Below are 13,781 nucleotides of genomic sequence, written 5' to 3'. Positions count from 1 at the left end.
TTTTTATCACATGGCCTTTAGTTGTGTTGCGCGACCACCGTTTTGGTTAGTTAAGACACCCTTTCGTGAATTAATCATCATGAGTTATTTATAGATATAAAGTGGAATGAGCTTTACCATAATTACTTTCCCTTGTACATTAGGTTAAATTGCTGTGTGTGTGTGTGTGTGTGTGTGTGTGTTAGCATGTGCTTAGTTGCTAATGTTTTTATGCATTGGTGTGTGTGTGTTAGCATGTTTTTATGCATTGGTGTGTGTGTGTGTGTGTGTTAGCATGTTTTTATGCATTGGTGTGTGTGTGTGTGTGTGTGTGTGTGTGTGTGTGTGTGTGTGTGTTAGCATGTTTTTATGCATTGGTGTGTGTGTGTGTGTGTTAGCATGTGCTTAGTTGCTAATGTTTTTATGCATTGGTGTGTGTGTGTTAGCATGTTTTTATGCATTGGTGTGTGTGTGTGTGTTAGCATGTTTTTATGCATTGGTGTGTGTGTGTGTGTGTGTGTGTGTGTTAGCATGTGCTTAGTTAGCTAATGTTTTTATGTATTGGTATGTGCATGTGCAGGCTTGACCGTATTGCTTGGTTGGTGGTAGGGATTGAGTGGAGGTGTGCAGTTTGTGATGGATTCTCTCTCTCTCTGTCTCTGTTTCTCTCTGTTTCTCTCTGTGTCTCTCTCTCTCTGTGTGTCTCTCTCTCTGTGTCTCTCTGTCTCTGTGTCTCTCTTTCTCTGTCTCTCTGTGTCTCTCTGTCTCTGTGTCTCTCTCTCTGTGTCTCTCTCTCTCTGTGTCTCTCTCTCTCTCTCTGTGTCTCTCTCTCTCTGTTTCTCTCTGTGTCTCTCTCTCTCTGTGTCTCTCTCTCTCTCTGTGTCTCTCTCTCTCTCTGTGTCTCTCTTTCTCTCTGTGTCTCTCTGTCTCTTTCTGTCTCTCTCTCTCTGTCTCTGTCTCTCTCTGTCTCTCTCTCTCTCTCTGTCTCTCTCGCTATAAGCAGTGTTTTCACGTTCTTTCTCTCTCTCACCCTCTCACACTGTTTAAAATTCTCTCTCTCTTTTTCTCTCTCCCCCGTAGTGTTTCACATGTTCTACCTGCCGGAACCGGCTGGTCCCAGGGGACAGGTTCCACTACATCAACGGCAGTCTGTTCTGTGAACACGACAGACCCACAGCACTCATCAATGGACATTTGAGTTCACTGCAGACAAACCCACTACTGCCCGACCAGAAGGTATGTACTGTAGGAAACACACTACGTACCTAACCTAGTCCTTTGTCTGATAGCGATGTATACAGTTATGTATCGGGATTTATTATTGTATTTTTGACAATATTGCTATATTATGTTTGAGCTAGTCCTGCGCCAAAACTCAGCTATTTGTCCATCAAATCAAATCAAACTTTATTCGTCACATGCCGAAAACAACAAGTGTAGACTTTACAGTCAAATGCTCACTTACCTTAATCAACAGTGTAGTTCAAGAGGAGTTAAGAAAATATTTACCAAATAAACTAAAGTTAAAAAAAATATTAATAAGTAAGACAATAACGAGGCTATATACAGGGTGTACCGGTACCGAGTCAGTGTGCGGGGGGGGTACAGGTTAGAGGTCATTTGTACATATAGGTAGGGGTGAAGTGACTGAGCATCTTCCAACATGTTTTCAGCATTTTTATTTCCATGACTGATCATTTGGTGCAACCAATTACCTTCAGAAGTCACATAATTAGTTAAATAAAGTCCACCACAATCTAAGTGTCACATGATCTGTCACATGATCTCAGTATATATACACCTGCTCTGAAAGGCCCAAGAGTCTGCAACACCACTTAGCAAGGGGCACCACCAAGCAAGCGACACCATGAAGACCAAGGAGCTCTCCAAACAGGTCAGGGACAACGTTGTGGAGGAGTGCAGATCAGGGTTGGGTATAAAAAAATATCCAAAACTTTGAACATCCAACAGAGCACCATTAGATCCATTATTAAAAAATTGAAAGAATATGGCACCACAACAAACCTGTCAAGAGAGGGCCGCCCATCAAAATTCACAGACCAGGAAAGGAGGGCATTAATCAGAGAGGCAACAAAGACAGCGGAGATTGGAGTATCTGTCCATAGGACCACTTTAAGCCGTACACTCCACAGAGCTGGGCTTTACAGAAGAGTGGCCAGAAAAAAAGCCATTGCTTAAAAGTGTTTGCCTAAAAGCATGTGGGAGACGCCCCAAACATATGGAAGAAAGTACTATGGTCAGATGAGACTAAAAGTGAGCTTTTTGGCCATCAAGATAAACATTATGTCTGGCGCACACGCAACACCTTTCATCACTCCGAGAACCCCATCACTACGGTGAAGCATGGTGGTGGCAGCATCCCTACGATGAAGCATGGTGGTGGCAGCATCATGCTGTGGGGATGTTTTTCATCGGCAGGGACTGGGAAACTGGTCGGAATTGAAGGAATGATGGATGGCGCTAAATACAGGGAAATTATTGTGGAAAACCTGTTTCAGTCTTCCAGAGATTTGAGACTGGGACAGAGGTTCACCTTCCAGCAGGAAAATGACCCTAAGCATACTGCTAAAGCAACACTCAAGGGGAAACATTAAAATGTCTTGGAATGGCCTAGTCAAAGCCCAGACTTCAACCCAATTGAGAATCTGTGGTATGACTTAAAGACTGCTGTTCACCAGCAGGAACCCATCAAAATTGAAGGAGCTGAAGTAGTTTTGCCTTGAGGAATGGGCAAAAATCCCAGTGGCTAGATATGCCAAGCTTATAGAGATGTACCCCAAGAGACCTGCAGCTGTAATTGCTGCAAAAGGTGGCTCTACAAAGTATTGACTTTGGGGGGGGGGGGGGGGGGGGGGGTGAATAGTTATTTTTTTTGTCTTATTTCTTGCTTTTTTCACAATGAAAAATATTTAGCATCTTCTAAGTATGTTGTGTAAATCAAATGATACAAACCACCATTTTTTTAAATTTTAATTCCAGGTTGTAAGGCAACAAAATGCCAAAGGGGTGGTATATATATATATATATATATATATATATATATATACAGATATGGTATGGTGGTAATATTGTATGGTGAGGTCCCTCAGTTTGGTGGTAATATGGTGAGGTCTCTCAGTTTGGTGATAATATGGTATGGTGGTAATATTGTATGGTGAGGTCCCTCAGTTTGGTGGTAATATGGTGAGGTCTCTCAGTTTGGTGATAATATGGTATGGTGGTAATATTGTATGGTGAGGTCCCTCAGTTTGGTGATAATATGGTATGGTGGTAATATTGTATGGTGAGGTCCCTCAGTTTGGTGGTAATATGGTGAGGTCTCTCAGTTTGGTGATAATATGGAATGGTGGTAATATGGTATGGTGAGGTCCCTCAGTATGGTGGTAATATGGTATGGTGGTAATATGGTGAGGTCTCTCAGTTTGGTGGTAATATGGTATGGTGAGGTCCCTCAGTATGGTGGTAATATGGTGAGGTCCCTCAGTTTGGTGGTAATATGGTGAGGTCTCTCAGTATGGTGATAATATGGTATGGTGAGGTCCCTCAGTATGGTGGTAATATGGTATGGTGAGGTCCCTCAGTTTGGTGGTAATATGGTATGGTGGTAATATGGTATGGTGAGGTCCCTCAGTTTGGTGGTAATATGGTGAGGTCCCTCAGTTTGGTGGTAATATGGTGAGGTCCCTCAGTATGGTGGTAATATGGTGAGGTCTCTCAGTATGGTGGTAATATGGAATGGTGGTAATATGGTGAGGTCCCTCAGTTTGGTGATAATATGGTATGGTGGTAATATGGTATGGTGAGGTCCCTCAGTTTGGTGGTAATATGGTGAGGTCCCTCAGTTTGGTGGTAATATGGTGAGGTCCCTCAGTATGGTGGTAATATGGTGAGGTCTCTCAGTATGGTGGTAATATGGTATGGTGGTAATATGGTATGGTGAGGTCCCTCAGTATGGTGGTAATATGGTATGGTGGTAATATTGTATGGTGAGGTCCCTCAGTTTGGTGGTAATATGGTGAGGTCTCTCAGTTTGGTGATAATATGGAATGGTGGTAATATGGTATGGTGAGGTCCCTCAGTATGGTGGTAATATGGTATGGTGGTAATATGGTGAGGTCTCTCAGTTTGGTGGTAATATGGTATGGTGAGGTCCCTCAGTATGGTGGTAATATGGTGAGGTCTCTCAGTATGTTGATAATATGGTATGGTGAGGTCCCTCAGTATGGTGGTAATATGGTATGGTGAGGTCCCTCAGTTTGGTGGTAATATGGTATGGTGGTAATATGGTATGGTGAGGTCCCTCAGTTTGGTGGTAATATGGTGAGGTCCCTCAGTTTGGTGGTAATATGGTGAGGTCCCTCAGTATGGTGGTAATATGGTGAGGTCTCTCAGTATGGTGGTAATATGGAATGGTGGTAATATGGTGAGGTCCCTCAGTTTGGTGATAATATGGTATGGTGGTAATATGGTATGGTGAGGTCCCTCAGTTTGGTGGTAATATGGTGAGGTCCCTCAGTTTGGTGGTAATATAGTGAGGTCCCTCAGTATGGTGGTAATATGGTGAGGTCTCTCAGTATGGTGGTAATATGGTATGGTGGTAATATGGTATGGTGAGGTCCCTCAGTATGGTGGTAATATGGTGAGGTCCCTCAGTTTGGTGGTAATATGGTATGGTGAGGTCCCTCAGTATGGTGGTAATATGGTATGGTGGTAATATGGTATGGTGAGGTCCCTCAGTTTGGTGGTAATATGGTATGCTAGCTAGCTAATACATGACCGTTTTGTAGCTTGAGCACTCGAGGTCGTTGGCCAGTTGTTCTCAAACTGGGATGCCACTTGTCACTCCTGTAGCCTGAGAGAAAGACTGTAACATGTTGACCTAAAGGTCTTCGTCAGGCTTGAAACCTACCTAACGTAACCCTCTGTCTGTCAGCCAATGAATGACAACCAGCTTGAACACTGGTTGTAGCTTGTAGCTTTCCTCATCTTTTGTTTTTTTGTGTTTACTGAAACAAAAAATCAAAACTCAGCACCTTTTATTTTCACAAGATATAAAAGATAATATTAGAAAACTTTCACATGAAATAACAACGACATCATGAACCAGGGAGTTTTTTTTTGTTTGTTTTGTTGTTAAAAAAAACACGGCTCTTCTAGTTACTTCCTGTATCCACACAGGTTACCTGTAGCTGTCAGGGATTGGGCCAGACGAGGGAAAAGTGCAGTGTCATTGAATCGTGAGCGAATTTGTTACAGTGACTATCATCCCCTTCAAAGAGTATGACATTCTATGCCAAGCCAGACACCAGGAAACAAGGGCTGCAGGCAGCTATAAAAACCTAATTATTTCCCACAACCTTTTTCCTACTAATGATTATGTATTGACGACATTGATTAATTTACTCTTTACTGAAAGCAGCGCCGCAACAGATATTACATCTTATTGACCAAAGATGAATTTTAATTTTGGATGGGGGGGGGGGGGGGGGGGCGATAGATTTTTCCATCATTCGGTTGGTTTTCCATCATTATTCTGCTTTTCCATCGTGATGAGTGGCAGTAGGGCCTGAGTCGATTTATAACATCCAGTACCAGGTCTGAGACGTGACGGTGCAGGCCCGCGGGTTCGTCACGGATCTCAAGCTGTTTCGTCGATGACGAAAATACTTTCTTTTTTTGTTGGTTTTTGTAACGAAATGATTAAAAGGTTCAACACATGCTTAGAACAAGTTATAGAGCTTTAAATGCCATAGTGATGAGTAAAACGTTTTTTTTTTTGTAACATATATACATATATGAATAATAGCCGTTTCATAAAATGCACTATAACACACAACATAACGTTATAAATGAACTTCTGATGCATTATGAACAGGCCAGTCATAGAGATGCTACCAACGTTCCAGCTATTAGTTCTGTTATTTGGGGCTTGTCCTGGTTTAGGGTTTTTATCCCCCCCCCACCCCCCTCCCCTCCCCTCCAGCTGAAGCAATGTCAGCCAGACCACCCATTTACTCTACAAACATAATAACATTAGTTTAATGTTATATAATGACGTTAGTATAACATTAGTTTAATGTTATATAATGACGTTAGTATAACATTAGTTTAATGTTATATAATGACGTTAGTATAACATTAGTTTAATGTTATATAATGACGTTAGTATAACATTAGTTTAATGTTATATAATGACGTTAGTATAACATTAGTTTTATTCCCCTCTTTCTGTCTGTCGTGCCAGTAGGCGCTCATATCGTTGGGTCATAACACAGTTTTATTAGTGCTTCATCTGGGTGTATCAGAGGACATTTTGTGTGTGTGTGTGGGTCCGTCCCGTTGCGTGAGTTGACTGCGTGCGTCCCTTTGTTCGTAGTGTGTGTGTTTGTCTGTGTGTGTGTGTGTGTGTGTGTGGGGGGGGGGGTCCTCCCCGTTGCGTGAGTTGACTGCATGCGTCCCTTTGTTCGTAGCATGTGTGTGTGTGTGTGTGTGTGTGTGTGTGTGTGTTTGTGTTCAGTAAGGGGAGGAGCTGTGCTCTGAGAACATCTGAGTCTTACTGAAAGAGAGGAGTGATATTGTTGGGAGTAGGACCATACATTTATTACCTTGAGTGGAGCTGCGAGGGAGCTCCCTTCCTCCATTAAGCCCTCTTCCTCTCCCTCCTCTCTCTCCTCTCCCTCCTCTCCCTCCATTAAGCTCTCTCTCTCTCTCCCTCCTCTCTCTCCTCTCCCTCCTCCTCTCCTCTCCTCTCTCCTCCTCTCCTCTCTCTCCTCTCCCTCCTCTCCCTCCTCTCCCTCCTCTCCCTCCTCTCCCTCCTCTCCCTACTCTCCCTCCTCTCTCCTCTCCTCCTCTCTCTCCTCTCCCTCCTCTCTCTCCTCTCCTCCTCCTCTCCTCTCCACCCCCTCCTCCTCTCTCTCTCTCTCTCTCTCCTCTCTCTCCTCCTCCTCTCCCTCCTCTCTCTCCTCTCTCTCCTCTCTCTCTCTCTCTCCTCTCTCCTCCTCCTCCTCTCTCTCCTCTCTCTCTCTCTCTCTCTCCTCCTCTCTCCTCTCTCTCCTCTCCCTTCCTCTCTCTCCTCTCCCTCCTCCTCTCCTCTCCTCTCCCTCCTCCTCCTCCTCTCTCTCCTCTCTCTCCTCTCTCTCCTCTCTCCTCCTCTCTCTCCTCTCCTCCTCTCTCTCCTCTCCCTCCTCTTCTCTCTCTCCCTCCTCCTCTCCTCTCCTCTCCCTCCTCTCCCTCCTCTCCCTCCTCTCTCCCTCCTCTCTCTCCTCTCTCTCCTCTCCCTCCTCTCCCTCCTCTCTCTCCTCTCCCTCCTCTCCTCATCTCCCTCATCTCCCTCCTCTCCCTCCTCTCTCTCCTCTCCCTCCTCTCCCTCCTCTCCCTCCTCTCCCTCCTCTCCCTCCTCTCCCTCCTCTCTCTCCTCTCTCTCCTCTCCCTCCTCTCTCTCCTCTCCCTCCTCTCCCTCCTCTCTCTCCTCTCCCTCCTCTCTCTCCTCCTCCTCTCTCCCTCCTCCTCCCTCCCTCTCTCTCCTCTCCCTCCTCTCTCCCTCTCTCTCCCTCCTCCTCTCTCTCCTCTCTCTCCTCTCTCTCCTCTCCCTCCTCTCTCTCCTCTCTCTCCTCTCTCTCCTCTCTCTCCTCTCCCTCCTCTCCCTCCTCTCTCTCCTCTCTCTCCTCTCCTCCTCTCTCTCCTCTCCCCTCCTCTCCCTCCTCTCTCTCCTCTCCCTCGTCTCCCTCCTCTCTCCTCTCTCTCCTCTCCCTCCTCCTCCTCCTCTCCCTCCCTCTCTCTCTCTCCTCTCCCTCCTCCTCCTCCTCTCCCTCCTCTCTCTCCTCTCCCTCATCTCCCTCCTCTCTCTCTCCCTCCTCTCCCTTCTCTCCTCTCCCTCCTCTCCCTCCTCTCCCTCCTCTCCCTCCTCTCTCTCCTGTCCCTCCTCTCCCTCCTCTCCCTCCTCTCTCTCCTCTCCCTCCTCTCTCCTCTCCCTCCTCTCCCTCTCCTCTCCCTCCTCTTCCTCCTCTCCCTCCTCTCTCTCCTCTCCCTCCTCTCCCCCTCCTCCCTCCTCTCTCTCCTCTCCCTCGTCTCCCTCCTCTCTCCTCTCTCTCCTCTCTCTCCTCTCCCTCCTCTCCCTCCTCTCCCTCCTCTCCCTCCTCTCTCTCCTCTCCCTCCTCTCTCTCCTCTCCTCCTCCTCTCCCTCCTCTCCCTCCTCTCTCTCCTCTCCCTCCTCTCCCTCCTCTCTCTCTCTCCTCTCCCTCCTCTCCCTCCTCTCCCTCCTCTCTCTCCTCTCCCTCCTCTCTCTCCTCTCTCTCCTCTCCCTCGTCTCCCTCCTCTCTCTCTCTCTCCTCTCCCTCCTCTCCCTCCTCTCGCTCCTCTCTCTCCTCTCCCTCCTCTCTCTCCTCTCCCTCCTCTCTCTCCTCTCTCTCCTCTCCCTCGTCTCCCTCCCTCTCTCCTCTCTCTCCTCTCTCTCCTCTCCCTCCTCTCTCTCCTCTCTCTCCTCTCCCTCCTCTCTCTCCTCTCCCTCGTCTCCCTCCTCTCCCTCCCTCCATCACCAGGCCTTTTAGGGCCTCGTCACTTTTTTTTTTACAAATCAGCACTAAGAGCAGCTCACATTCAAATTGAAAGCCTTTGCATTATCTGGCTTAATTTTAAATGTCTGTTTAAGCCTCACGCTCACCCCTCCACCACCACGTCTCTCTCACCACGCGGGCTGCAGTAAATATGAGGACTCATTGTTTATTGATGCTTCAACATCAATTGCAGTGAAACCAGCTGAATTATTAATGCTAAAATGCAATCTGAATATTGGCTCCGGTGCTTTAATTATAGGAGCGAGAGAGAGAATTATTAAACACACACACGCACACACACACACACACACACACACACACACACACACACACACACACACACTTAAAATTATCTTGCTGAGGAGGCACTTTATTGAATGTATATTATTTTCCCGTATTGGGATGGATCCAGGATGCATTCAGGAGAATATTATTTTCCCGTATTGGGATGGATCCAGGATGCATTCAGGAGAATATTATTTTCCCGTATTGGGATGGATCCAGGATGCATATAGGAGAATATTATTTTCCCGTATTGGGATGGATCCAGGATGCATTCAGGAGAATATTATTTTCCCGTATTGGGATGGATCCAGGATGCATTCCGGATAATATTATTTTCCCTTATTAGGATGCATTCAGGAGTATAGGACCCCTAATTGTGTGTGGCCTTCCTCCTCCTATTCAGTTTTAAAGAACAGTACTTTAGCAAACACAGAGTGGTTGTAACACTTCCAGCAGTCTCAACAGCACAAAACATTGTGTGATTTTTCTCTGTGACATAATTGGTGTTGTCGGTGGCGACGGCAACATGGTAGTGTCGGTGGCGGCAGCGCAGGACATTTGATGCTCATTTATTAAGTAGCTTCCCGGCTTCACCCTAATCACTTTGTTCAGGACAGACAAATAACCTTTCTTTCTCATCCAGTGCCTGAACTCTGGGGAGCCAGACCGTCCCAGTCAGCTACAGCACTCTAATTAGCCCCAAAGTGGGGCTTCGCAATTACTAATAGACTAAAGCCTTCTCAGTGGTTGCAGCGAATTGAAGAACAGGGGATGTAAATTGCCCCCTAGAATCTTAAAAACAAAAAAAAAGAGAAATATGGAGAGAAAAAAAGTTCTGACTTCTGACAGCAGAACAGAATAGAATGGTTCCTCAGACACATTCTAATTGTCTTTTGTTCCTCTGTATTTTTCTACTTCACAAAGAACTTTGTCAATACTCTTGGGATTGTGTTTGTTAGAGCATTGTTATAGTTATAAGAAAACATACTCACTTTATAAATGTGCTTTAAAGTTAATGCAGAGGAAATAGGGCAGCAGATGGCGCACGAAGCCTCACGGATCAATAAATGAAGTGCAGGCTTTAAAAGGAGCTGACAAAAAGTGAGTAGAATCTTCATAAGACAGACACAAGAAATATTTAGAGGCCATTTTGAAACATTGCTTCTGTATGACTGAGAAGGAGGAGGCTAAGGGAATGGCAAATAAGAATGTGAGATTGGCAAACATACGGTGAATTGAGAAGTCACGTAACTAAGTTAAACAAAAAAGAAGAAGAAACTATACCACGGAACAAAGATAAATGATATAAAGAATGATAGTAAAAAAGCTCTGGAATACATTAAATGAAAGTCTAGGTAGAAAAGCTAACTCGGCTCCATCCTTCAGTGAGGCTGATGGCTTGTTCATAACAAAACCCTTTGATATTGCCAACCACTTTAATCACTTTTTTTGTAGACATGATTAGCAAACAGGAATGACATGCAAACAATTGATATCATTGATATCATTGATCATAACATATTGCTTGAAAATATAGCATCCTCTGCCTTATCATGGATGGACAGTTACATAGCTAATAGAACACAGAGGGTTTTCTTCAATGTAAGCCTCTCAAATGCAAATTTGGTTAAGTGTGGTGTACCGCAGGGCAGCCGGCTTGGACCATTAATGTTTTCTGTGTTTACGAACGACCTTCCACTGACCTTGAATCAAGCCTCTGTGTCCATGTATGCTGATAACTCAGCAGTATACACGTCAGCTACAACAGTAAAATAAGTAGCTGACACCCTTGACATAGAGCTCCAGTCAATTTTAGAATGGGTAACTAGCTATAGGCTGGTGCCAAATATCTCAAAACTAAAAGCATATTTCTTGGGACAAATCACTCGCTCAACCCTAAATGGATCTATTATGGATATTATGGATCATATGGATCTATTATTGAATAAAGTGTCTATTTAGAAACTTGAGACTAAACTGCTGGGTGTCCTCTTTGATATCAAGCTATCATGGTCAAAACATATAGACTAAATGGATGCTAAAGTGGGAAGCGGTCTTTCCATCCTAAGGTGTTTCACGATATCCCCGTTAAACCAGACAGACCCTTGTTTTTTTATCGCACCTGGACTACTGTCCAGTTGGGTGGTCAGGTGCCGCAAAGAAGGACGTAGGCAAATTGCAGTTGGTCCATAACAGAGCAGCACGTATTGCACTTAGTTGTATACAGGAGGACGAATGTCAATGACGTGCATGTCAATCTCTCCTGGCTCAAAGAGATTGACCCGCATAAACTATTGGTCTTTGTGCGAGGTGTTGATGTGTTGACGATACCGAACTGTCTGTTCAAGTAGTTGACACACAGTTCGGACACTCATCGTTACAACACAAGGAAAGTAGGATGGAACACAAGACATGCAACCAGAGGTCTCTTCACGGTCCCCAGGTCCAGAACAGAGGCTGGGAAACACACAGTTATAATAGAGCCATGACTACACGGAACTCTCTGCCACCCCAGATAACTCAAGCTACCCATAAAACCAGATTTAAAAAAAAAAACAGATTTAAAAAATACCTTACGGTATGACGGGGAATGTGAAGAGACACACAGACAGTTGTATGCATTTTGTATTATATTTTGTAGTGTATTATGTAAGTGATATGTGATACTTGGTTGTGACACGACTGTGACATGCGGTTATCTTTAGACGAATGCACTAGCTGTTGGTCGCTGGGAACGTCTGCTGAATGACTAAATTTGTAAATGTAAATGTAGTGCTCTGTCTATTTATGTTCATTTATGTATTTTATTTGTTGTGTTTTGTTTCCTGTTTGGACCCCAGGAAGCGTAGCCTTGGCGACAGCTAATTGGGGATCCTAATAAATATTAAAAACAAAATATCAGTAATACCCGGGGAAGTGAAGATCGTTAATTATTGTTGTTTTCATGTAGCTTTTTTGTCGATTGAATTTCCAGTTAAACTTATTATGCCCTTTTTTTTTCTCAACATTTCTCAACATTCTGCAACTTCTAACTTTTCTTCTCTTTGTCTCTCAGGTGTGTTAGGAGCAAGGTGTGCAAGAAGCAGGATGCGTGCCTTCATTTTAACCCTAGCTTATTGTCACCCACTACTTTCTGGATCCCTGTACCATCCCTCCTGCCCTGCCCTGCCCCCAGCCCCCCCCCCCCCCCCCCCTGCTCTCCAGGCACCCAGACTCTTACCTGAGCCCCCAGGCAGCCTCTTCAATCTACCAAGACCCCCGCTTCTCTCTGTACAACACCCACCCTCGTCCCCACCCTAACTCCCTTTTACGGGAGGACATACCCCCCCCCCCCCCCGCTTCTCTCTGTACAACACCCACCCTCGTCCCCACCCTAACTCCCTTTTACGGGAGGACATACCCCCCACGCTTATGATACGCCTGAGATGTGATTCTGAGGACTCCATGATTCTGACACTGGACTAAAAGGAGACTTGATCAGAACTGGAGGGACACTGAGAAAGAGAGGAAGAGGAACCGATCTGAGGATGAACAGAACGAGACAAAGAAAGAGAGAAAAATACAAAATGAAGCTAATCAAGTTGCAGTTGTTTTTCAAATCTGCACACAGTTGTACATTTGTTTTTGTTTTTAGTATCGGGGAAAGAAACGACTGTCTCCTTTAAATGTATCCCTCTTCTTTTTACCTCCTACTTGCCTTCCAACCTGATATTCGCTTGTTCATTATTTGAAGTGTTGTGAAGAGACTGTGTTTCTATTTTGGTGGTATATAAAACAAGACTAGGTTAAAAAGTATCCGTGGCTTTTTTGTGGAAACGTAATACCATTATGATGAGCATTCTCTTGGTGTATTTGTAAAACTACCATGTATGTATGCATGTAAATGTTTTTGTCCTGACGTGGCTCACAGTACATTCTGCTCCTGACACAGCCTAATGGACCATACAGACCATAACGAATGTGGGCCGTGTGCAGCAGGTGTCTGTCCTATCGCCTCTGACCACAAACCACGGCCGTCAGTTTCTGTTCATTTACCGAACGATTCTACATGTTGAATCACCACCGCTCATCGACACCTAGCAGATGATCTACTGCACACAGCCAATGTTGGTGTTGGTCTTTCCTGTCCTTAACCCCGACTCCTCTCCTCGCAACCTAAACCTGAACCTGAACCTGAACCTAAACCTGAACCTAAACCTGAACCTGAACCTGAACCTAAACCTGAACCTGAACCTGAACCTGAACCTAAACCTGAACCTGAACCTGAACCTGAACCTGAACCTGAACCTAAACCTGAACCTAAACCTGAACCTGAACCTGAACCTAAACCTGAACCTGAACCTGAACCTAAACCTGAACCTAAACCTGAACCTGAACCTAAACCTAAACCTAAACCTGAACCTGAACCTGAACCTGAACCTAAACCTGAACCTGAACCTGAACCTAAACCTGAACCGAAACCTGAACCCATGGCTTAACAAAAGAAAGATGTTCAGAGTCACTAATGTAGAGATTTTCACCAACCCTATAAATTCATGAATGAAAGAAAAATCTATTTGTGATATTTTCAGAGACATTTGCTCCAGTATGGTGTATTTGATTAATAAAAATAATTATGATACAGAAAAGCTTCCTCAATTTACTGCTGGCAGTTCTACACTTTATTTTACCCTACATATTCCATCATTTATTCCAATTTTACACTTGGCAGTCTGCCAGTGACGAAAATGACAGAAGTTGGCTTGAACTTGGGTAGGCTACATATCATATACTTTATTAGTTCTGTGTCTTAATTAAACTACATTTACTATAGGTCTTGAGGGATTTCAGTTCTTATTTGACTGTAATTTACCGTATGGTCATCCTGGTTTGTTTTTCATTACATTTCCGTAGCTAATTTATTTCCAACAGACCTGTTTTTAGCCCAAACGGAAAGAGATAATA

At 44.6% G+C, this 13,781-nt stretch overlaps 1 protein-coding gene across 1 annotated transcript in view; it reads left to right on the top strand.

Moving 5' to 3' along the window:
* The window catches only part of lmo4b (LIM domain only 4b), a 39,586-nt gene extending 26,121 nt beyond the window's left edge, over positions 1 to 13,465 (top strand). Inside the window, exons 4-5 of the mRNA XM_036978903.2 lie at positions 1,060 to 1,215; positions 11,893 to 13,465. Of these exons, the coding sequence (XP_036834798.1) occupies positions 1,060 to 1,215; positions 11,893 to 11,901 (165 nt within the window). The 3' untranslated portion in view covers positions 11,902 to 13,465. The remainder of the gene's footprint in view (positions 1 to 1,059; positions 1,216 to 11,892) is intronic.
* The last annotated feature ends 316 nt before the right edge of the window (positions 13,466 to 13,781 follow it).

The sequence above is a fragment of the Oncorhynchus mykiss genome, chromosome 5, assembly GCF_057628025.1.
Source record: "Oncorhynchus mykiss isolate SJ-2025 chromosome 5, ASM5762802v1, whole genome shotgun sequence".
Classification (NCBI taxonomy): domain Eukaryota; kingdom Metazoa; phylum Chordata; class Actinopteri; order Salmoniformes; family Salmonidae; genus Oncorhynchus; species Oncorhynchus mykiss.
The sequence above is the reverse complement of the archived record's forward strand: the minus strand, read 5'-3'. Positions and strand labels throughout refer to the sequence as shown.